The following is a 24,271-nucleotide window of genomic DNA, read 5'->3' on the forward strand; positions in this document are numbered from 1 at the left end:
CCTCTGAGGCTTATCCGTGGGAGTCGAGAAAGAGATCGTTAAAATCGGACGAAGTGTATTCGTTTGACTGTTCAAAAGCATCATCAGAGCAGATGATCATGTGCTGAATTGAGGGGAGAAGAAAGAGAGACTCTCGTGCTAAATCAAGCCATACAAATTTCTAGGATCATTATCTCTCCTCAGGATCATCACCCTGTTCTATATATATATATCACCATGTATTGGTGAACGGTGCTCTACGGGACCGATGCAAGGCAAAAATCGCAAAATAATATGTAAATCTTTTCTCCAAGTTGGTTAGATACGATTTATGACATGGAGTGGCCACCCTATGACCGCCGTCTGATTTACTCAGACTTGCTGTCTCAATAGAATTGAGAAATAAGGCGCTTCTTATGGAACCGAATAACATGACTATGGACTCTAGACACAATATCAAGCTCGTACACTGAAAAGAAATTGGGAGAGTGAGAAAAGAGAGAGGAAAATAAAAAAGAGGTATCATTTTAGAAGCTATCTACACATAATTCATAAGCCACATTAGTCCCTGTCTTGTTCGATCTTTTCACTCTGCATCCAACGGGGCAACAGGCGGCTGATCATCAACCTGGATCCCACCCCGCTTCTTCTCATTGCTGTCCCAGAAGGGCAGCTTCCACCCGCCCTCGCTCTCCGGAGTTGCCAACCAGAGACGCATCAGGTGCCGGCGCGGCGCCGGTGGGGCATGATCGGTGTAGGCGGTGCGCGCGTGTAGGATGTGCGCGTTAGATAGGAACTGGATGTCACCGATATCCAGGACCATGTGCAGTGAGAGACGCATGCAGGTGTCCTCGAGCACCTGAAGGGCGTCTAGCTGCGCAGCAGATAACGGCGGGATAATGCCAGCGTCGGAGAAGCGCGTCAGCGAGCGCACATAGTACGGGTCCCACTTGGTGTAAACGCGGCCGTTCTCGCCGCGCTCCAGGTATACGACGCTCGTGCGGATGTATTCATCCTGGCCCTTGCTGGTCTCGCCCTTGCGGTCGAAGTACCAAATGGGAGAGGCCAGGGTCTGAAGAACGTCTGGGCGTTCAACGGCCAGCGTATTGTATACGTGGTGGGAAGAGACAATGTCGGACTCGCCGCCTTCAAGAGCTTTGGCAATGCAAAGCAGGCCAACGATATCGGAGTCGTCGGCATGGAAGAATTGGCTGGGCGAGGAGGTTAGAATGAAATGGGCTCATTTTCAAGAATTTCGACGGGTGAGAGATGATGAGTGGGGAGCGAGTGAGACATACCGAGCGTTGGTGCGATAGATGCGCACTTTGTCAATCTGAGTCGAGTCTTCGCCGAGATCCTTCACATGGCCCAGGACATGACCACGACTGTTCTGGCTAACGAAATAGCCCAGGTAGGTTCCCAGACCCATATAGGCCACGGCGGACTTGTGGTTGCCCCATTGCTGAACAGGGAAGCCCTTGAACAGAATGAATCCCTTGCCATCAATGAGATCCCTGCGAAGGACCTCAAGATAATCCGCCAGCTTCGGAAGATGGAAGTTACTCTAAATCGCGAGTTAGCTTTGGTTGTCGCTCTATGGAGATCTCCAAGCCGAGGTAGGACCTACCTTCGAAATACCCGTTAGCGGGGTCTTGGATGCCAGGAAGGCATCTGCCGCGTCGCTCAGCTCCACCACTTGCTCGGGGGTGAACGTATGCGTCCACTTCTGGGGGTTCTCGCGATAGTCCTCGGCCTTCCACACGGTGGGACCGGTAATTTGTTGCGGGAAGCGATCGAAAGGTAGGATGTGGTCGTAGAGCGGGGGGTGCTGGCCAGTGGTCTTCAAGCCATCTGGGAAAACATCCAGTGGAACGGCAGCGGCCAAGTTGTGAGGCGCAGTTGGCAGCGCGTCTGTAAGAGCAGGGGCCATGGCGAATGTAACAATGCGCTGAAGGACTGAAAGGAAAGGGTGTGAACTCAAACACGAGGGTGTGAGGGTGGCGCTTATTTATATCGCCGCCGTGCTGCCGTCGACAACAGCGCCGATAGCCTGTTGTGGTGAGGAATCCCATGGTCAGGATGGCGTGCGAGGCCCGCGCTCTCGTTCCCTATAGGACGAAATTGCGACATGCTGTTTCACAGGACGACGAGCAGGCCTGAACGGGTTGGAAAAGGTTGTGTCGTTGATTGGAAATGGCCCGCGCAGATGGCGCAATTGGCGGGGTTCGATGTTGTGATGAGCCGATCGCGGTTGCGCGGCTTTGCCTGGGCTCCAATGGATAGACGCGGGTACGGGCGCGTAGAAGAGGACAGCTGAATCGGCAAGAAAGGCTGTTCTGCAGAGAACAGCATGGGTGCAGATAAGAGGAGCTGTTCGTATACTGGAAGTTAGAATAGGAGGACGACCGGAGTCGATTGAACTAGGCTATACAAGGGGCTGTCGACGGCTGGTCGGTTCCGGCTATACAAGCGGATCCGAGGCTTCGGACCACACTCAATCCCAACCGCTCAAGAAGCCTCGTTCGTGTCCATGACTCGGCCGATAGAGGCTTGGAGGCCAGTTCTCCAGGTTCTGCGGATCGGAGCAAGGATGGGCCAGGGGCACACACATGGCCGGGCGATCATCATGCACTAAGAAGCAGGGATCATGATTTGTTCGAAATCCACGCCGCGTGTTTGGCATAATCAAGTCTCTCGGTCGAGAGATCGGATCTGATAAGTAGCGGAATATTTCCATATGGTTGCGTCTTGGATAGATTTCATACTTCATAACTGAAAATGTTGAGGGTACGTGCACCACTGTCTAGACTATATACATGGCCCGGGCCCATCGGCAGCATCTCTAAAGATCCAGCTTGAAACCAACTTGAAACATCATCCATTCATGATACCATTGCTCTATTGATTGTTCAAGCTTGGAAAGAACCCGACGTAATAGTCTTTCTTGCCTAGCGGAATCCCAGCCTTCCGCAGAATGCCATATGCCGTGTTGAGGTGGAAGTAGATATTGGGCAAGACCACTGTGTGCGCGTAGGCCGCGCCACTCATCTCAACGGTTCCTTGCGGCCCCAGATTTGTCGGTGCAACCGCATCGCCGTGCTGGGTGACGACGTCCCGGTCAGCCTCGCTGAGCGATTGCAGTACCGTGTCAATACGCTGGTAGCATTCGGCAAAGGTCGTCGGGTTGCCGCTGAAAGTGACCGGCTCTCGCCCCATCAATCGGGCGACCAGAAACTCCGAGTATTGCGTCGCTAGCCTTACTTGATCGGGCACGGGATACATGTCCTCAATGAGGCGGGACTCGAGGATCGTGCTAGCATTTGGGCTCTGCTCCGCCGTGTGGAGGATGTGGGACAGGGTCCGCAGGAGGCTCTGAGTCACTGCAATGGCGCTGTCGTAAACACTGTACGCCATGATCTCTGGGGAGTTGAATGGGAGTGGGAGAATGAACAAGGTCGGAGGCAATGAAGATATGGATAATGACAGCTTCCGATCGGCCTTTTTACGCTGACCTTGCTCGATCACGTGTGTTAAATGGGTTCAATCGCCCGTGGGGGCCAGTGATGAGGCGAATTCGAGGGGTCAGAGATGAATGGCCCCCCCAAACCAGGCCTTCTCCCAACGGCCTCAGCAATCAAATCCAACATGCAGTCTGAGGCTTATCCTTGGATACTATAAATATGGCTGTTTGATGGGCATTGACTGTCAAATCCACATAGAGATGCGCTAAACTGAGGATTTCTGAAACGAAATTGAATGATTTCTTATATCATTCATCAGTCATTCTACTTCATGAATAAACTAAGCACTGTTAGATTAGATTGGCATTGAGAGGCAAAATTGATCATAAAAGAAAGTAGTTATTGACAAGACTTGACAACTTTCACAATCAAGACTTTAGGTAATGCCTACATGTTAAACTAGGAAAAGCTCGTATCAGGGTCTTTTAAAGTTGGTTGATTTGGTTTATGAAACCGCTCAGATATTGCTACACAACTACTATCTGACACGCCTATCCTGAATCTTTCGAGGTAAGTGAGAATTTCAAGAGTGACGCAAGTTAGTGTGGTCCGAACGTAGGCAGGAAGCTGCGTGACTATCCAAGTCTGGGCTCATACGGCAATTATGTAAAGTAGTAGGCCGTCCTCCAGGCATCCATCAGATCTAGCAGAAAGGGGGTTTCTGAACCACGTTCGTAAGAATGGGTTCGTTCGGCCCACATTGATCTTCATGGTTCGGTCCATCTATTTTCGGAAGGCACCGTTTAGGATACGAATACGTACAGAATTACCTGAAATGACCGTTCCGTCCCACATAGAAACCATATGCCCGAGGGACGGTGAATTTTCGGGCAAGGATGAGCATGATCTTTTAATAGTCGCTGGACGGTTCAATTATCCTAGATCAAAATCTGCTTCCTAACCCAAGTCATAAATTGAGCTTTGTTACACCCATTTTCTATTTGGAATCATCCTACACAGCTAGTTAAAGTATTGAGAACTGCCAGAGTCACGATGTCCAAGACAAAATCCTCGGAAATTGACCATTACTGGCAAAGACGCGGGCCTTATGGTGTCGTTGTTCGTGCTGCTCTCCGAACTCTTCAATTCACCTTCGCTATTATCGTTGCCGCCCTCTACGGTGTTGATTTGGCCCATGCTACCAAAACCGACTCTCACGCACCCTCGGAATGGATTTATGCCGAACTTGTCGCTGCAGCCTCCGCTATCACTTGCATCATCCACTGCTCTGTGATGGTCACCCATGTCGCTTGGTCAGCAGGGGATGGTGTCCTGTGTGTTCTATGGGTGGCACAAGTGGGTACTTTTGGAACGATCTATAATTCCGATATCTCGGTTTACTACGCCAATGTCACGCTATCAATAGCTCGTATGCGGGCGGCATTTTGGATCGATTTGATCAATATGCTTCTGTGGCTCTTGACAACTATCCTTGGCATTTCACGGTGCATTCAAACTCGCAAAGTTACCCGCCGCACAGGTCAACTTGATGACAGCCAAAACACACCTCCGCCGCAAGAAACCGGCACACTACTCCTGACTTCTGAGGAAATCGAAAAAGATGTCAACCTTGAGTATTTTCCGCCAGAAAAAAGTTCAGAAAAGCAGCTATATACGTCAGAAAAGCAGTCTAGTATGGCAGAAAAGCAGCTGGATGTGGTCAAAGTTTGAAAGTTGCGGTTCGAGAATTACACCATCGCTTTCGTCGTTCATGTGCATGTTAAAATTCCAATATTATGGAGATAATTATCTTTTTGTCACTTTAAACCTACCTTTCATGTCCTGGTCCAAGATAGACAGTACGATACGTAAGTAAATACCAAAAGTATCATGCAAAGACAGAGTTCACTCTTGAATCGCGCTCAATTGTGAACGACGCCAACGAAACGTGTGGTATTAATATTCTTCTAATTCAGAAGGTCAAAGAGGTGGCCCCAAAGGCCATCTTGATGTAATTTTGAAGTGTTTTTTTGGACAGAGAGTACATACCTACACTGTTCATTCCGGGTAAATTGTGAGCGCTGTCAGAGAAAGATGTGTGCAGTGCCCTGACTTGTGGGACAGTGCGCAAAAAACGATATCGTCATCATACTGGTTCAGCGTGGATCAAGAATAAACTAGAGGGCCTGCAAACTTGATTCTTCAGAATATGGGTTCGAGACTAGCCTGTCAGCCCCTCGCAAAAAGAGACGAAGTTGTGGAGGATAGGCGGGACTGTTGCTATACAGTCACGCAGATTCATCACCACTTCAATTTCGGGATTCTGGGTCGAGGATTTGGTTTCTACAGGTGCAGTTAAAGCTAGAATAGGGGATAAAATACTGTTCTGGTTCACTGCACGAGGGGATTCTCTCTAACTCCAGTTAGAAACCCAGCAAAGAACTCGCGATATTTAGATAGATCAATAGCATCTAGTAGCTGCTAGAGAGCTTCGAAATATTAAAAAAAAGGACTGATATACTTCATCATTCATACAGGGTATACAAAATGCGAACGTGCCATGTCCCCAACTCCATGCAAAAAGATGCTAGCAAACACCCACCGACTAACCACATCAACTTCAATGCACAAGTTTATAGTTGCCACCACTTGCGATTTCTAATTTACCCCGTGATACCATGCCAGCCAGGAAATCCCGCAACTCCTCGTTACTAAACGGGAACCCACCAGGCACCACAATTTTCAACATCATCACAATACGCTGCAACGGCATAGCACCCTGGTTCGTCAGCATGCCCACAATGAACTGCCAGTAAAGATTCATCTTTTCCATTGCCGCCGCCTCAGCAGTCTCCTTCGCCGCTTCTGCTGCCGCAGCTTCCGCCGCGGCTGCGGTATCAGCTGCGTCTCCGAGATGGCCCTCCGAGAGCGCGTCGGACTCGGGACCGTGGGTCGCGGGGGCATCGACCTCGGTCGGGAGATATTCAAGTACGCGGAATGTGTCGCGGGATACTTCCACTAGAATACGCTTGCTTACCCAAAACAGGCACGCAGAACGTACAAGTGAAGGGGCCATATTGAGGGCGTCAGCGAGATCAGACACGTCTCTTGTGACACAGTCTTCAGTCGGAGACTGGAATGCGTGAATGACGGTCGCTTGCCAGGTGCTTACTTCCTCGGCAAAGGTGCGGTCACCGAGCTCCAGTTCCACAAGGACTTGGCCCAGCCCATTACGCCATGTAAGCTTGCGCGACTGTTTAAGGGCCTCGAATCCGGCTGAGTAGCGTTCTTGCAAGGAGGCAATCTCGTCGGGAATCTTGAATGCCAGGTCTTGGATCTCGGGCCAGAAGAAGCGTGACAAGATTTTGGCGTGGAGTTCTGGAATACCAGGGTACGCGGGGCGCTTGGATTTCGAGTGAACACGTGAACGTGGTTTGGAAAGGCCTTGGTCGTTGCGAACGACAGCATCAACACGTCTCGAGTCGGATATATCACGAAGCATGACCTCGCAAGCTTGTAGGGCCGAGTCCCCAAATCGTACTTTGAGAAGCTCAAGAACTGAGATTTCTTGATCATAGTTTTCGCGTTTTTGGAGGAGACGGTCACCGAGGAGGGTTTGGAGCTCTTTCACAAAGGTCTCTTTCGAATCGAAGAGACTGATTAGACTATCTATGACATCTGAGCTCTTGGATTTGCGGTAGTCCGGTGCCGCGTCAACAGGATCGGGAGCCCAGTTCATGTCGTCCCAGTCCAACTCGCTGGCATTATTTTGCACAGAGAGCTGGTGTGCTCTGGATAGCTCTGTGGCCAATTCAACCAGCGTATCATTCGGGGAAGGCAATGCGGATACTTCGCTAGCTGTTGGCTCGGCTAGTAAACCGCTGACAATGACCTTCACAGTGTCATCCCGGTCTCTCAGATATCGTCGAATTGGTCGGGCAATGCGGTCTAGCAAAACACCCTTCGGGTCCAAGAGGTGAAATGCTCGTATTATTGAGATATAGATTTGTAATATCTCGACCGTGGAAGCACCAGGGTGTAGCAAGCGTTGGTTCAAAGTAGTAATGAAAGATTGCGTCACATATGCTCGAGCTGCGGGATGCGTTGTGAAGTGCCGCAGGTCTTCAATGGCACCGCTGCTCACAGGCCATTCGACAATGACATCAAAAAGCTCGCTCGTACGAAGAGCTCCTAGACGAGCGATTCCTATTTCTTGCCACTTTTCGACGTCGCCAAAGCTAACATCTAAGGCGCCAGCTGATTGGCTACTTGATGTAGGCGTGTGTATGATTGCTAGAGCTTGCACTGCTAGTCTTGCAAAAACGTTCTCCACCCAGTGACGCAAGTGCAGCGATACTGAAGTTGGCGATTCCCACTGTTCGGTGTATGCGGCACGGACAAAATCGGTCATCATAATATTCATCACGCTGGCAAACACCTTTTGGGCCTTGTCACCCCCCAGCCCAACCAACTGAAGACCATTGAGAAAAGCCAGAAGTCGATCTCGGGACATCGTGACACGAGGTTGTTCACCTTCAGTCATCATCCGCGCGCGCACTTCTGAGCTCTCGGCTTTCCACTCTTTGTACGATACCGAATATTGCCGATCCACATCCATGACATCCTGTATAATTTCATCGGTAGGCTCTGGAACCAAAGAATCGATACCCAAGATAATCAGTGCATCCTGCGCAAGTTCTCGGGCTAACAGTGGTGATACATGCGACCACTGCAGGGAGTAAGAAACCACAGTATGAAAGCATCGTTGGATTTGCGTCAACACACGCCCTTGCTCGGTTGTTGGAAGTAACGGTAACAGATAGTGTACGACTGGCGCTAGGTAAATGCGGCGGGCTAGCTGTAAGCAATTCACAATCGTCCGAAGAAGGCCGTCTTTTTCCGGGGGTTTCAGAAGCTGCATATCCAATTAGCACACAGAATTCACGAATATACCACCGAGACCACGTACCTCGTAGAGTCCACTACGAAGGTTGGTTAAGAAATGCCTTCGTATCTCATCCCCGTACCAATCAAAGAGGTTCCTCGGACCACGCGCATGCTGATCTGCGTGAATCAAGCATTCTAAGGCCGCCGCCGTCTCTTTCGATGGTGGACTGAGTCGGTTCCATTCTTTCAGCGCGTCGCTGCCATCGGTATCTCTAGATTCGTAGATTGGAGCAAATCCGCGGTTCGGGATCGAAAGAAAGGAAATTGCCGCCGTCCATGCTTGGTCCCAGGTATCCTGATCAAGCGAAGACTCGCCAGATTGGAACTGTTGGTTCGGATTGGAGAGGAAGGATCCCGTTCTTACGGTTGACGAAGAGGCACTCGATTGAAATGACGCGAATGCAGGCTGAGCATCAAGAGAGGCGGGGGAGAAAACCGAGCTGAACACGCGTTGGCGCGCCCCAGTTAGGGAAATAGCGGAGACCATTATTAGGAAAGGGTGACCATTTTGATTCGGAAAACCGAAACTGTGACGAATAATGTAAAGAAGGTAAAATGCGAAGTTGCGTAATTGCGATAGCTCACCAGATCGTCTACCTTCCCGGCCTGATTAGGAAGGCGGAAGACGAACATTCATTGGAGATTGCAACAATCAAAACACTCTCCTTCTCACCTGACGGATCACGTGCTGATTAGGAAAGATTGCGTCCGTCTGATCAACCCAACGTTGCAACTGCCATCAGTCGATTAAACAACTTGAAAAGATGTGCACGTAGTACATGATGATTGACTGGGTGGTATTTTTTTGGCAACCAATTGAAACATCAGAAAATCCAAAGCCCGAAGCCAAAAATATAATCAAAGAGAAGCCAAAATACAAAGATTAGACCAAGGTCAAGTGTAAGCCGCAAGAAGACACTTTTATACGCCCTATACTCTTAGCTTTCTGAATCTAGCCGCAAAGCGCGTCAAAGCTACTAACTGCAGATTTCCATTCGTCGTCTGAGCTGTGGTATCCACAGTTGACCACGACATAAGATGGACTGAGACTTGAAAAGTAGACGCTCCGATTTGGGCGCTACCCCTATAGCTAAGCTTTCTAAGATTGGTCTCCTATAGAGGGAACTACACGACAGTGGCATATTTGTGATGATATGAACCGATCGGGCAGCGACTGATTCTTCGTTAGTTGCCCGAGATATTGGTTGCTTGGTTGGCGGTTCCAGTTTTGTCGGACTACTGGCCAGGGGGTGGTAGGAGGATCGCTATACAATAGCAGACATTGGGCATGATGGGTTGCAGTGTTGAACTTAGTATTTCCTACAAATACTGGAAAGTGCTACCATGCAGAACCCCTCTATTGCGTGTAAGAAAGGGAAAAGAAGAAAAAAAAATAAGAATATGGATCATGATGTTCCCGCTATTTGAGACAAGGCGGCTTTCCTTTACTGGCAGCCGACTCAGGCTCAAAGGGCAGACTTATGCCTTGTTGCCGTCAACCTTCTCCCACTCGCTATCCGTGCTGCCGTATCCCGAGCTATCTCCGCCAGTGCTGGGACGCTTCTTGGGGTCACGCTCGATGGGCTGCAGTCTAGCCGATGTCGTGCTGCTGCCGGTCGCGACGGCCGCGGAGGATGTAGGAATGTTCTGGCCTGCCAAGGTCTCCGTCTCCGTCTCTGTCTCACTGTCGGCACTGTCCCCTACGCCGGAATCCTTCTTCCTGTCGGAGTCAGGCTCGGCCTCGGCCAGCTTTTTCTTCTCGGCGTCTTGGGCAGCCTGCGCAACACGGACCTCGTGTGCGAACCAGTTGATAGAATACCACAAGCCTGCGCACAGAAAGGACAGAGCGACGAAGTGAATGCTGTGGGTTGCGAACAAGAGGACAAAGAGGACGAGTTGAAGGGCAGCAAAGGTCACGTTGGTCGCGATCAGGAGAGTTGGGGTGGGGCCCGGCGTGAAAATGCTAGACCACAGCTCTTCCATGAAAGAAGCCATGGTTACGGCGTAGTCGGACAGTGCAAGGGTGGGACAACAAAAAAAACAGGGGTCACTGCAGCACAACACGGCAGTCGCAATAGAGTCACAGCAGTACCGCAGTACCAAGGAGTGACGTCGATGCGGAAATTGGTCTCCGGGAAGGTTTTGGAGGGGGGAAAACGCGGGAACTGGACGATGCAAACTGGCTGCCCCGGGGACCGGGTTCCGAGGGGGGAAATCGATCCACTGCTGCTTCTCCTCCTCTTTCTCCACCAAGGCAGGCGTGAGGACTGGAAGAATATGGACTCTCCGGATTGCAATTCCGGGTGCGAGAGATAGTATGATGGGCTCTCCCCGTGGGGAGACGGGATAAGGCTGCTTTTACAGTTGTCCCCGGAACCCAGCCACTGTAGTCACCTTGTTGCGGGTCCCCTTCGGAAGGACCAAGTGACTCGACCACTCCCTCTTTCCTCTTTCACAGCTTCTCAATATCAACCGGTTTTCATCCAGTATGATCAGATGCGATCATCACCCGTTCTGTGGAAGTGTCGCAAGATGCCATCATCATGTCTGTCACGGGGCCTCTCGAAGAACCGGCCCGAGTGCAGCCGCCGAAGGTGATCGCCTTGGTCCTTGCCATTTGGTTGAGAGATAAAAGGCATTCACCCGAAAGACCAGCTCGCGGAGACGATTCCTAACAGGGACTGGTACATGCAGCCCCGGATATCGGAGAGAATTCTCTCGAGTCTCGAGTTTCGAGTCTCGGAGGTCGCCCGAGATGGCGGCTCTCCACTTCCAGCTGCCCCGGAAAGCTAAACAATATGGGAGAAAGGGGAACCAGGAATGGACTCTATGTCACCACCACATCGGGTCTCGACCCATAGGAATAGCAATAACGGGTGAGCCAATGGGTTCTGTATCCAAGCGTCAATTCGAGACTTCTGGTGCTCCGTCTCGTCGCGTGAGGGATGGTGAATTTAGGGTCTCGTAGGCCATCATATATACACTTTCGGCCCGCGACCATTCCAGCCCGGGAGTCCGAGAAGCGCCAAGGATCGGAGGACCGGGGGGAGTAGGGACGTACAGGTCTGAGTGATCGCTCTGATTCAAACTCCTGGCGTAGTCAGCGTCGAGTACGTAGTATGGGAGCATCAATAGTCAATAGCCGGGCTGCCAATTGGGTCTCATCGATTAGTTCTGCGTGATGGTCCCAATTTCCCCGGGTTTTCCCCACGCGCAACCTTATCCGCTGATCATCGTTGCCCGTTGCGGCACAACCCAACCTGGCCCGCCGAGTTGCCGTCATCGCGGCCCTCGACTCTCCTGCAACAGGGTACACGGCCCCGCATACACCCGGAATCGGTCTTTGGTCTAGTCACATCCAATCAGGGTTCCTCCTAGGGTGTCACCACACCGTGACGGGGCTGTAGGAGGGGAAAGACCCCAATCTAGAGAAGATGGGGGAGGGATGGAGGGGTGCGAGGTCCCTGTATAAATATCGCCCTGGAGTTATCTCCAACTCAGCTGATCATCTTTGTCTGGACTAATCAGGCAATTCTTTCCTCTCAGTAGTCTCCGGCGAGGTCTTCCTTTTTCATCTTCGTCTTGACCATCGATTGCCTTTCTTGCTCTGCTTCGCCGAATCTCCTGGAATGGCAGACGTCGAAAAACCCCATCCAGCCAAGGAGCTGTCTCCTGATGGTCATGTATTGGAGGGCTTTTCACACCATGCCGAGGATATCACCGCAGACCGGGAGCCCTATGGGCCACCGGGTCTGCGAGGTCTAATCCTGAACCCTTTCGTATTGATGTGCGCCGCTTGTTCAACCCTGGGCGGCTTGATCTTCGGATATGATCAGGGCGTGGTCTCAGTCATCTTGGTGATGGATCAGTTTCTGGATGAGTTCCCGCGGGTCGGGGGCTCGGGAGCTGGGTTCTGGAAGGGACTACTCACAGCGATGATTGAACTAGGGGCCCTGCTCGGCGCACTCAATCAGGGTTGGATCGCCGACAAGATCTCTCGCCGGTACTCAATCCTTGTAGCTGTCGCGATCTTCACGATTGGATCGGTCCTGCAGACGGCGGCCATGGACTATGCCATGTTGACGATCGCGCGACTGATTGGCGGCGTCGGGATTGGTATGCTGTCCATGGTGGCGCCCTTGTACATCTCTGAAATCAGTATGGCCATCTGTGCTCAACTCTCAATAGTGAATTGAACCAAGTTGACCTCTTTCCCATCCTTTGTTTAGGCCCTCCCGAATGCCGAGGAACTTTGCTTGTCCTCGAGGAATTCTGCATCGTGCTCGGTATTGTGATCGCCTACTGGATCACTTATGGCACTCGATACATGGCTGGCGAATGGTCCTGGCGCCTACCTTTTCTTTTGCAGATGATCCCGGGCTTTATCCTAGCCGCCGGAGTCTATGCTCTCCCCTTTTCACCTCGATGGCTCGCCTCGAAAGGCCGCAACGAAGAATCCCTCCAAAGCCTTTCGAAGCTTCGTAACTTGCCGACCACTGACCGCCGTGTGCGCCAGGAATATATGGACATCCTAGCCGAGGTTCGATTCCACCAGCAGATGAACGCAGAAAAGCACCCCAATCTTCAAGGTGGTGGCTTGAAGAATGAAATTCTCTTGGAGCTGGCCTCTTGGGCCGATTGCTTCAAAACTGGCTGCTGGCGCCGAACCCATATTGGCACGATGATCATGTTCTTTCAGCAATTTGTTGGCATTAATGCTCTGATCTACTATTCTCCCAGCCTTTTTGGCACCATGGGCTTCGACACTGAAATGCAATTGGTCATGTCCGGAGTACTAAATGTGTTGCAGCTGGTGGGTGTTACTACAAGTATTTGGACGATGGACACCTTGGGGCGTCGCAAGCTTCTGCTGGGCGGATCTGTTCTGATGGCCGTGTCCCATATTATCATTGCAATCCTGGTCGGTCTCTATAGCTCGAACTGGGCGGCACACCAGACTCAGGGATGGGTCAGTGCTGCATTTTTGTTATTCTACATGATCGCTTTCGGCGGCTCGTGGGGACCTGTTCCCTGGGCGCTTCCTTCCGGTAAGTTGAAGGTCCTAAAGTTTCAACCTTTTCCACAGTGAATGCTAACAATTTCTCCTAGAAATCTTCCCCTCCTCCCTTCGTGCCAAAGGTGTTGCTATTTCGACTTGCTCCAACTGGCTTAACAACTTCATCATTGGTCTCATAACTCCACCCCTGGTCGAAAACACAGGATACGGTGCCTATGTCTTCTTTGCCGTGTTCTGTCTGCTGTCTGGCGTGTGGACCTTTTTCTTTGTACCAGAGACCAAAGGTCGCACTCTTGAGCAGATGGATCATGTGTTCAAAGATAATTCGAATGAGCATGAGCAGGCTCGCAGAGATGCAATTGAAACGGAGCTCCTGGCCGAGCGACAGTATGTATAATACACTTTCTTTCTATCATAACGCAAGGATAGAATATCTTAGCGTTTGGCGCTGGACCTCTTTTGTCCTGGTATTTCTGATAGTATATATGAGTATAAACATTACGAATCATGATTCAAGATATGCATTCTCTTGCAGATAGATGTTCAAATTTAGGATATTGCATAAGAGAGCCTTCGTTGGTCCGTAATATCATTTTACTCAAACATTGGAGATGCCGGATCCCACCTCAGTTCATTCTTTTTATGCCGTCAGTGCTCTGTATATAATAGAACAATTTTTTGCTTGATCTTGTATGTGGTTTTCTTCTATTGTGCAGAGCTTTCATTTCTTGAGCCCGAAGCGATATCCGACCCGAGTCCCGAGCGACAGCCTAACCCCAGTAATTTCGAATGCGAGAACCTAAAATCGATTGCAACATTTCTGCATGGAACCCCATCATTTGCGGAGTATGGGGTAAACAAAGGACTTCTTTATAAACCATTGAGGAGTTTTGATAGCTGCATGTCAATTGTAACTTTCAAAATAAATACAATTATCCTGTTAGATCACTATGCCTTTTTCTTGGAAATTTTGGTTGCTATGCTGCCCATTGACAGCCGCTGCAGCAACAGAAAATGTCGTCAATATTCGTGCCCCTAAGAACGCTCCAATGGGAGTCTCAAAGCCAGTAGCCCATGACTTCGCGTCTATATCTCTCCCAATTCACTTTTTCGCAGACTATGCCGGTCAGAATCCCTTTGATATTTGAATATTAATCCATTTTTTAATCGAAACTAGGAAATAAGTCCCATCCGAACTTGTTTTCGCGGGACATTATCAATCTTCTTTATCAGACAACAGGCGCGCATCCACACATCCGCGTGGGAGGCACCTCGGCGTAAGTGATGCATCGCGTTACGAGGTAAATCATTCTAATGTTACTCATGTAGAGATCGCGCAATATATAACTCCTCGCAGTCGCAATCGATCATACTCTCCGAGGAATATAACAATGGTATTCCTCTCGAAGTATTTCTGGGTCCAGTCTTCTTTGAAGGATTTGAGAATTTTCCCGGTACCCCTTGGACATTTCAGGTCAACCTCGCAAATAACAAGAGCAATGCCTTAGAAAACGCCCTTGCGGAGGCCGAGGTTGCGTTGAAGCATATCAAAGAAAATTTAGTTGCTTTTGAAGTTGGGAATGAGCCCGATCTTTACGCTGGCGAGGTCCGACCACTGAAATATTCAGAGGCAGAATATGTACAAGAATGGGAAAGATTTGCCGATGCAATCTCGAAGAGAGTATTGCGTGGAAATCCGTACGGCTTGGATGACTGGAAGCTTTTCCAGGCTTTGACCTTTGCTACGAAGGATGATGGCTGGTCGACGTGAGTATTTCCCTTGCCTTTTCAAGACGTTGGTGGGACCATGATGCTTACAGAACGACAGGGCCAAGGCTTATAGCGAAGGGATATATACAACGGGTCACATCAAAACAATTTCATTGCACCAGTATGCCTTGCCTACCCTGGGTCGTGATGTCAAGCTAATCTAACATCAAATTTCCTCTCAGATATGCTGCGGGTAACCAGCCATGGGTCAGACTCCAAAGTAAGATGAGATTTTTATTGGCCTCAAAGAAGAGAGCTAATGGTATTTAGACTCGTTCATGAACCACACAGCTATAATGGGAAACTTGACCCAATATGTTTCGGACATGAAGGTTGTGCACACTCAGTGTCCTAGTATCCCATTTCTTCTGGGAGAAACCAATAGCGACTATGTGAACCTGAACATGGCCCAGGTTGAAGGGGTGTTTGGTAGCTCGCTTTGGCTGGTAGACTACCTGCTCTACGGAATGACTCTTGTAAGCTCAGATTCATTGCATTTCCAAGAGGCCGGTGCTAAACATCATTCAACAGAATATTTCTCGTTTCAACTTGATCCAGGGAACGACATTCGGCTATGCTGGTTGGGTTCCAGTGGAGTATAACGGCCAGGAGCCTCATGTGCGGCCTCCCCTCTACGGACAACTGGTCGCTGCAGACGTGATTGGTCGCAACCCCACAGTTAAGATCAAATCACTTGATCTGGGACTCTGGAATCTATCTGCCTACGCCTTATATGAATCGGAGATTCTGTCCAAATATGTTGTCATTAATCTGGACGAGTGGAACACCACGACGACCTATCCTCGGCCTGCTCAAAAAATTTCCATTAGTGTTCCTGATGATATATCCTCCGCGGAAGCTAGACGCTTGGTTGGCCCCGGTGCTAATTCCGTTGATGATATTTCTTGGGCCGGATTCAGTTGGAATTATACGAATGGCCGACTTGGGCGGTTTGGAGTTCGACACAGCGAGATGCTTGATGTCAATAACGGAGTACTTACCGTCTCATTACCTTCTTCTCAGGCAATTGTTGTTGAGCTCAAATATAGGAAGTGAAGAACAGATGACATGCTTGCACTGCCATTTCATTTGTGGGTACCTGTATCTCGAGCTAATTCATTTGTTATTTCTTCTAAATCAAAGGAAAAATGAATATAACGGCCTTTCGCCTGGTAAAAGCCATGCGTAAATAGGGCACATCGCTGTTACGATAGGAATTATTGCAGAAAGTACGAAAATAGGATAAAACCCCCTTATTGAGACTGATATTGTGAAAAAAAATTCTGAAATTTGACTTCTTTTCCATAGCTTTCTGATGAGCTATTCTAAGTTTCATGATATTTTAAATATTCCCGTGGCGATTGTAACTCTGGAGCGTTCTAAAGAGGTTACTAAAAAATTTGTTGCCACTGATACTAAATTGAAGCTTACCCTTTCCCGGTGATTAATTCAGAAGGATGTGATCTGAAAGGACCTAATTGGATAATAGTTGTTGAACCCGTCGCGTATCCAGCCACATGCGTCGACATCGAGCGGCGAATGAAATCCACCACGACAACTTGGTGCGCCATAGTATGTAATGTTGCATCCATCTGCCTGGGTCACTTTTACGGAAAAAATGACACGACTTGGTAGATTGTAACATCCATCATCGGATTGAGACTTCTCTGAATACCATAGCCTGCCATCGCAACTTTGACCAAGAAACCCGTCGACCCCCCACTGTAGTGCGCGACTGAAGTGGGCAAGTACAAAGCATGTTAAAACCCAAGAAACCAGACTCATTTTGTCTCATTTGTATAGATTTTAGAAAACGAGCAGAATTCAAGTTAGCCGGTAGAAGAGGAACCCGGGAGAGCGTAGACTATATATTTGTTAAATCTGACAGTTGAACGGCTAGAAGTGACACAAGAGCTCGGTATCGTCAAACATGGAGGGTTACATGGAATAATGCATGTCCCCAAAACCCAGGATGGGACTGGTATGAGGAGTTTTTGTTTCACAATCTCATTTTCAGGAAAAAGACAAAAGTTGATGTCAAGTCGATTAAAGAGGTTCAAGTAAGCCCAAAGGAGTTTCGTCGTGAAATAACCGATGTCTCTCGTCACTTTATGATTCAAGAAGTTATCGATTATCAGGAATCAAAGAATATTTCAAATACAAAAGTGTCGAGAAAAAGAAGCTTTGTAATATAACGAGGACCTAAATATTCTGCTATGCGCTCAGATATTACAAGGATACTCGATTCCCTGCCCATTTTGTGTAGTATCCCAGGTAGACTCGGAATTCCGCACTATAATACGGTATTTAGCGAGGTAGGAGATATTCAATACTTCCTACTAGATCGTTCATAGAGTTACACATCATCATATTAAGCATCGCGCTCTATTTGATCCCACTTTTCCAAGCCTATACCGTATCCTACTATATTGACAGATACTAATGATGGTCTTCTTGCTGCAATCAACCTGTTCGGCTACTTCAGACGTGGTGAAAGATTCTCTCTCTATCATATCACGGATAAGAACAAGCTTTGCAGACGAGATTCTTGGAGCCATGTCGCCTAGACTAATAGTGGTAATCATGTAGCTATTATGTAGGGAGTTGCAGCCTATCACGAAAGTAAGAGGGGGGGGAATGTACCGTGTGTCTGCTAAATTCGTGTAAAATATACCACCTATGGTACTGGGTATGCATTGTTAAATACATGGCCTATTGAAGTTTTTAAATAACCTCCAATAAGAAATTGCATATCTAGGATTTATTTTCCGAGAATCAAGTCTAAAAGAATGCGATGTCAAACTGATTTCCAAAACTACCGTAAATCAACGTCGATCTAATCTCCCCTATCGATTACGCCTCTCCATAACAAAATATTTCACAAAAGAATAGTCTTCCGTCACTCTAGTTCGGTGACCAGGGGGAAAATCCAATATATAACGAGGATCTGCCGACTTATACTTATGTCATGTGTCGATCGGGCAGTCGATGCATTTTTGATTCGCTGGTTTCTTTTCGACAAAGGTTCGGAGGTTTATTTTCAAAATTATCATGAAAACGGAAAATTCTACTTGAAGCATGGGGACGAGGGAGGAGACCAAATACTTGTCGACGATGAATTTAATATTACCGGAATTATCGACTGGGAGTATGCACATGCAGATTTGAGGTCAGGGGCGTTTAATTCACCGATTGTCCTTCTCCCCGTTGCTGATTTTTATGCGAGTGTAAACTCCATCGGTGAAGATCCAATTTTTTTTGCGGGCTGTCTTGAAGCAAAAGGGCATCCGGATCTCGGGATAATTTTCAGAAATGCCCGGCTCGCCTACATATTTCGATTTTGTTGCGGCCACGGCCTAGCAGTTTGGGAGTGATTTCTTGGGCTCTTTGCCGGCCATCTGGGAGCCATGGGCACCACTAGAGATTTTCGTTGGAATACTTGGAAAGCAGAAGCCTTGAAAAGAAACGAAAATGATCATCGGCTCCAGCGGTTGATGGATATTATTTGATTAGAACATACTGGTCTCGCCTCGAGCAGATAAGTAGAAAAAACCGCCATTTCATATGAGCATCTGAGAACAAGACGTCTCCTCCTCCCATGGGTGTCGTGATTCAGTTTCGATAAGGCAAACATGAGTTTCATTGACCGAGTGCCATGATCACTGACTATTGGACGGCGTTGATATGTCCTCAAAAAGAAGTCAAATATTGCCATTAATATCGGGGTTTAGTGTGAAATTGGAATTGTAGCGGGGGTTAATCCTTCTCCCATTGAGACCGAGACGGCCAGCACCTATGACAAGTTCTATCCGGTGCTGGTTTGGTTTGATGATGTGTGCCGGTATAGCCTGTGGCGCAGATTTCTAAAAGCTGTCTTGAGGCATCCCGCGGACTACAAGCTTCTGGGTTGGCAATATTGCTAGGCCTCAGAGCCTAGATATCAGGTAGGTCGATTGTCTTCCCAATAGCACTAGCTAATCTAGATTTTATATAATAATATTAAATATCTATCGCTGGCCTCACTTCTTAGCAGATTTTTGAATCGTCCTTCGTATCTCTCATACTTTGAACTAATGTCTGGCGATTCGCATGCTCACCCAAGGTTCGGTTCAACTCTAATCTGTGGTCTGGGCTGGACCCCAAAACAAGGACTTGGCGGTCGCACGCCAAATACAAACAAAAAGGGCCCAGGTAAATTTGTTCATTTATCACGCCAACGTATGTGGCTTTGAGGTCAACGCTGGGCTTTCCATGGTACTAGTTGTGCAGTGTGTGTTTTGCAAATATATGATTGGAAGTATTCTCTTTCAAAGAATCTGAATTTTTCTCTCCGTGGCAGCTGACCCATAATAATCAAAGACATATAGCCGAAGCAACTGCCCCAAAGTTAACACAGGTGTCAACAAAGAATATTTGCAAGCATTATTCTGGATAGTCTCGGTACTCATATATATCCATCTTGTTGTCTCTTGTATCCTGCTAAATGTCATCCCTCGCCGAGCGTTTCTGCCATCATGAGTACAGGGACTTTACATGATCAACACACAAGGGTTTCAAAACCAGTCTTTTTGGTGAGGTCTCATTATACATAATCAACATGTCAAATTTCCTGCTTGTGACTCACAGTTCTGAACACAGGGTATACTATGGGCTCTTACTGGCACCTCCTTTCTTTTTGTTCTCTTCCGAATATATGTTCAGATTACTTCCTTCCGTCGTCTTTTCATAGATGATATCTTTGTTTGTTCTTCTTGGATCATTATTCTCTCTGCAGCAATACTCTGGCAGGTCGAAGGGAGAGTTCTTTATGAGTTATACGCTATCAGAGCTAGCAAGGAGACGTATACGGATGCCTTTTTGCCTAGATACAATACTTTCATGCGATGCCTTGCTCCCTTGGAGATATTGTTCTATTCCGCGCTATGGTGCATTAAGTTCTCATTTATGGCGTTCTTCTACCGGCTTAGTTGCAAGGTCAAGAATTTCCGAATTTGGTGGTTTGTTGTTCTATTTTTCACAGCAGCCGTCTATATTGCATCAGTGGGAGATATAGAATACAAATGCAGCTTTGGAGGAATAGAGTTCATCATCGGTCAGTGAAATGAGCCTGTATTTACTTCCATTCATCAATACTGATAACCGGCAATTTGTAGCGGAATGTTCTCAACTTAAGCACATTCGTTATGAGAACAAAACCTTCTGGGCTAATTGCGCCGGCGATGTTGTTTCTGACTTGATGAGTGAGTTGAGAACTTGTTAAGGGCCAAAGCTATATATTCCAGTATCTGATCTTTCTCAATGTAGTTCTCTCTATTCCGGTTCTTGTTTTATGGAATACTCGGATCTCACGCCGTAAAAAAGCCATTCTTCTCAGCATCTTTTCGGCAACCATTATAATCATGATAATCGCCATAATTCGAGTAGTAGTCGATAATACCATCGACCGTGAGATAAATATTGCCTGGTTATGCTTCTGGGGGTTTGTTGAGGTTGATGCTGGTTCGTCGCCTATAGTCGTTCTTCAAGGTTTTAACTTGAATCTATAGATCATTTACTGATCCTTGATAGCAATCATTGTCTCTTGTGTCGCCTCCCTCAGGCAAATGTTCATCACCTCACAGAACCGAGATTCACATAGTGGGGCAACTTATGCAAATCCCTCCTTTGACAGAGTGTTAAAAGTTTCCAAAATTGTAAGCAACCGGACAGAATCTCGATATCGAGGTGATGCTGAGGCACTAACAAGTGATGTTGTCCCACTATCACCTCTTACTATCGTGCATGTCCGTCATGATATTGAAGTGACCAGCGACAATGCGTCTTCACGGGCTGACACCGAGAAGGTCTGCGGGCACCATACAAGTTTTGACTAGTTCACCATTTCTTTCCGTACGCAGAAATGACATTGCATATCGAGCTCAAGGAGTTATTATCAATCAATGATTGTTGTAATGATCCTAGCTAATCTCCATGTGGTATCTTAAAAGGGGTGAAAGACTTCAAACCAACCCATGACTCTGTCCAGAGCCCAACGCCAATAATGGAGGGGGAAACATTCGCAAGGAAGAAAAGGAAAAAAACAGCATACTAGATAACACCATGCCGTGCCTTGAAAATTGAAATCTTGTCATCATAAAACAGAATCTCCTGGAGCCGAAAGCGCACCCGTGGAGATCCGGATTCTTCTGGTTCAGTGTCGTAGTCATCCGTGAGATCGTCGGAAAGTCCGTCTGAGCCGTCAGGTGCACCAGAAAACTCGTGGTCGTCATCTGTGAAGTCTACCAAATCGTCTTCAAAGGTGGAAATGCCATCTTCGCCATGAGACGTTTGGTCAGTGCCCTGAACCTCGTCAAAGTCCGAGTCATTTCCCTCACACGATACCTCAAGTATCTGGTAGCATTTTATCTGGAGTCCAATGTAAGTAACTTTGAGCTCCGGCCGGATACTGACGATATCGAGGACCTGGAGTGCAAGCTCTTTCAAGTCACGATGCACGCTATGGGATATGTGGGGAAGGTATATAGCACGCAGCTGAGGCATGTTTGGAAGTCGTTGTAAAAGGAAATGCCAGTCACGGTAGTGCATAGCCATGCCCAATTCTTTCAGCTGGGGCATTCGACCTCCCGTAATAAAGGATATCATTTCATGGTTAAACATCCACTTGTGCCAGCGTGTAGTCGGATTTTCCGCGGTGGGATCATGCCGGTCAGATGCATCGATTAAGAGTTTTCGCAGACTCAACCGATGCTTCCGAAGAACGTGTCGGTAAATGGCATCAACCTGGACCGTTGAATCATAGGCCGGCGCTTCGTGTAGGTACACACTCTCTAAAGTATTCGGTGCGAGAGTATCCTTGATAAAAAGTATCAGATACGGCGACACTGTATCTGTACGTAAATGCTTCAGATTGAGAGAGAATTCGGGCAGAAGGCTACTCATCCGACGGCCCCCATCCTGTGTTTTCTGAGCAGGTAGCGCAGGTGGTGCATATTTCCGACGTAGAGCTCTCCACAAGTGCTCATGATCCTCACATCGCATAATGGTAATCGAATGGAGACGCGTCCATTCGATAGCTGGTAAAACAGTTGATACAGAGAGAGGCACTCTTTCGAGTTCAAGAACTTCAAGATTCAGTTTCTCCATAGCCTTAGGAGTGGAATAAGGTAGATGGACTCGAATACCAGGAACGTGTAAAGGTGATGAATCGGGCGATGTATTGTTTTTCGCGCTTTCTGGGATTGGAGGTGCTTTGTCAGCGCTAGCTAGTGAGTTTGTATCGCCTTGAGTAGAATTTGTACTTGATAGCTTCTCTGCAGAGGATGGGCATGTCAAGATTTCTGAATTGCTCGAGAGATCAACGGTTGAAGAATTTGGGACAGATCCATCAGATACGGCTGTGTCTTTTTTGCAAAGAATACTAAGCACGCCACCAACCCGAGGCCAATTTGATGACGAATCCAGAGGAGCATCTGTTTCACTTGCACAAATGAGCCAATTTGCCAGGTGAGCCTTGGAAGAAATTCCGATACGCAATTCACTTAAGCGATGGCGAGATCGTTCAATGAGAACAGCCAGTTCTTCCACATATGCCGGCTCATCTATATCGAGAACTGCCACACTCTTAAGCGGCGGGAGTACAGAGAGCGATGGATGCTCTACATGCTTGTACTTTTGCAGCAGGCGGCTTGACATCGACGGGGCTGCCGAGACACGAAGCAAATTTTCTGAGTTATCATGCCAACGCACCCATATTCGCTCCAGACGACATTTATGGTTCGGTCGCTCCGCTAGTGATGCAAGTGCAAGCCATATATCACGGACCACCCCTGTGGGCATATCCCAAATAAAAGCTTCAAGATTGACCATCCTTGCCACGGCCAAAGCGACCAGAGTTCCTAGCATCTTTCCCACCTCTCTGTTAACGGAGTACTCCTGGACCCAGCCAAGCGGACCATTTCCGATGGAGAAGGTTCTCGTGTATTGTGCATAATAGTTTCCTCGCCGTGACCTAAATCCTGTGCTTGCCTCTTGTGTTTGCATGGTCGCAGGCCCATGGCCACGATCATCACAACCACATTTTGTACATGCCGTGACAGATCGGTCCGAGCGGGGCAGCGGTAGTTGATGGAATACATCTTCACCCATGACAAGTGTAGATAGACCATAAGAGAGCGCGTCAACTCCAGAGTATTCGTCGGAGCTCGGGTTCAGTGGCTCGGGCCACACGATGTCGAAACGGGAGTACATATGAGGTATAGTCAGAGCATGAAGAGAGGAACATGTGAGTGCAAGCGAAGTGAGGTCGTTTGTGTGCGTAACCTAAGAATAGAGGGCCATGGTTAGTATGATATGGTGGAAATAGACTCGCAATTGAACGGTCGGAACATTGTGATGAAGTTTGTAGGGAAATTTGGTACCTCTTTGACGATATCCTTCAATACATCTAATGGCAACTCGAGTAGTCGCAGTGGCTTTCTTTCCGAAACTAATTTCGAAGTAGCGAGAATCGAACTGCTAATGCCAGGCGTACATGTCCGAGCTGCGCTCTGTTGACTGTTTTCGCAGCTTTGACTTGATGGTGGGTCAAGATGGAGCTTTCCGAGAGCGACGGCGAGATTCTTTTTAGAGCTGACATCGGGCTCCATCGAAGCAGTGCTTTGGCTAGAGACAAAATCCTCCTCATCTGACGACAACGCCAGGTCGGAGCCCGGCATATGTTCCGAGCTGGCGTCCGCCATTGAGGAGATAGGAGAGATTCCTAGAGCAAGATCAAGGTAAAAGATGGTGGAGCCACTATTCATCCGCATGACCGGACAGCCTGGGGCGGGTTCCACGTCCCACGACGCGTCGACAGTGTCCGGCTTTGAAAGGGAGAAGAAGAGGTTGAAGAAGCCCGGGGAAGCAATAGACTAGTGGAGTGAGACGACGGATCAGCCCGACGCGGATCACGGAAGTGGGGGGTTTACGTAAGGGTAAGGGTCACCTCAGGCTCCCCGCGTTGGTGTGTGATGATGCAACAGTTTGGGGTTTGAAGTGAAGTACGTAGCAGGAAGGGCTTCTAAATGTCGTTTGATGATTGGTGACGCTCAGATAAAGG

General features: G+C 48.3%; 9 protein-coding genes across 9 annotated transcripts; 4 read left to right on the plus strand and 5 right to left on the minus strand.

Moving 5' to 3' along the window:
• Positions 1-565: 565 nt before the first annotated feature.
• N7462_011612 (TauD/TfdA family dioxygenase) lies at positions 566-1,909 on the minus strand (the record flags this gene model as incomplete). The annotated part of the gene is made up of 3 exons (XM_057083326.1): positions 566-1,190; positions 1,278-1,543; positions 1,607-1,909. 3 exons carry the CDS (start codon positions 1,907-1,909, stop codon positions 566-568), a joined length of 1,194 nt encoding a protein of 397 aa, XP_056927739.1.
• A 968-nt stretch (positions 1,910-2,877) lies between these two features.
• On the minus strand, positions 2,878-3,393 carry N7462_011613 (DUF1993 domain-containing protein; the record flags this gene model as incomplete). The annotated part of the gene is made up of 1 exon (XM_057083327.1): positions 2,878-3,393. The coding sequence occupies one exon, from the start codon at positions 3,391-3,393 to the stop codon at positions 2,878-2,880; it is 516 nt and encodes a 171-aa protein (XP_056927740.1).
• A 1,100-nt stretch (positions 3,394-4,493) lies between these two features.
• On the plus strand, positions 4,494-5,171 carry N7462_011614 (MARVEL domain-containing protein; the record flags this gene model as incomplete). Its single annotated transcript, XM_057083328.1, has 1 exon — positions 4,494-5,171. The coding sequence occupies one exon, from the start codon at positions 4,494-4,496 to the stop codon at positions 5,169-5,171; it is 678 nt and encodes a 225-aa protein (XP_056927741.1).
• An 889-nt stretch (positions 5,172-6,060) lies between these two features.
• N7462_011615 (anaphase promoting complex subunit 2) lies at positions 6,061-8,874 on the minus strand (the record flags this gene model as incomplete). The annotated part of the gene is made up of 2 exons (XM_057083329.1): positions 6,061-8,355; positions 8,410-8,874. 2 exons carry the CDS (start codon positions 8,872-8,874, stop codon positions 6,061-6,063), a joined length of 2,760 nt encoding a protein of 919 aa, XP_056927742.1.
• Positions 8,875-9,866: 992 nt separating this feature from the next.
• N7462_011616 (V-type ATPase assembly factor PKR1) lies at positions 9,867-10,382 on the minus strand (the record flags this gene model as incomplete). Its single annotated transcript, XM_057083330.1, has 1 exon — positions 9,867-10,382. One exon carries the CDS (start codon positions 10,380-10,382, stop codon positions 9,867-9,869), a length of 516 nt encoding a protein of 171 aa, XP_056927743.1.
• A 1,634-nt stretch (positions 10,383-12,016) lies between these two features.
• N7462_011617 (sugar porter family MFS transporter) lies at positions 12,017-13,801 on the plus strand (the record flags this gene model as incomplete). The annotated part of the gene is made up of 3 exons (XM_057083331.1): positions 12,017-12,545; positions 12,617-13,435; positions 13,497-13,801. The coding sequence occupies 3 exons, from the start codon at positions 12,017-12,019 to the stop codon at positions 13,799-13,801; spliced, it is 1,653 nt and encodes a 550-aa protein (XP_056927744.1).
• A 601-nt stretch (positions 13,802-14,402) lies between these two features.
• On the plus strand, positions 14,403-16,230 carry N7462_011618 (glycosyl hydrolase family 79 C-terminal domain-containing protein; the record flags this gene model as incomplete). Its single annotated transcript, XM_057083332.1, has 7 exons — positions 14,403-14,529; positions 14,582-14,681; positions 14,734-15,171; positions 15,233-15,295; positions 15,357-15,394; positions 15,445-15,650; positions 15,706-16,230. Coding segments are annotated over 7 exons (1,497 nt in total), but the record flags the coding sequence as incomplete, so codon positions are not given.
• Positions 16,231-20,118: 3,888 nt separating this feature from the next.
• N7462_011619 (uncharacterized protein) lies at positions 20,119-21,047 on the plus strand (the record flags this gene model as incomplete). The annotated part of the gene is made up of 4 exons (XM_057083333.1): positions 20,119-20,266; positions 20,328-20,414; positions 20,479-20,673; positions 20,743-21,047. The coding sequence occupies 4 exons, from the start codon at positions 20,119-20,121 to the stop codon at positions 21,045-21,047; spliced, it is 735 nt and encodes a 244-aa protein (XP_056927746.1).
• A 214-nt stretch (positions 21,048-21,261) lies between these two features.
• N7462_011620 (uncharacterized protein) lies at positions 21,262-23,912 on the minus strand (the record flags this gene model as incomplete). The annotated part of the gene is made up of 3 exons (XM_057083334.1): positions 21,262-23,493; positions 23,592-23,659; positions 23,705-23,912. 3 exons carry the CDS (start codon positions 23,910-23,912, stop codon positions 21,262-21,264), a joined length of 2,508 nt encoding a protein of 835 aa, XP_056927747.1.
• Positions 23,913-24,271: the final 359 nt, after the last annotated feature.

The sequence above is a fragment of the Penicillium macrosclerotiorum genome (genome assembly GCF_028827735.1).
Source record: "Penicillium macrosclerotiorum strain IBT 26536 chromosome Unknown utg000014l_segment0_segment0, whole genome shotgun sequence".
Taxonomy (NCBI): Eukaryota; Fungi; Ascomycota; class Eurotiomycetes; order Eurotiales; family Aspergillaceae; genus Penicillium; species Penicillium macrosclerotiorum.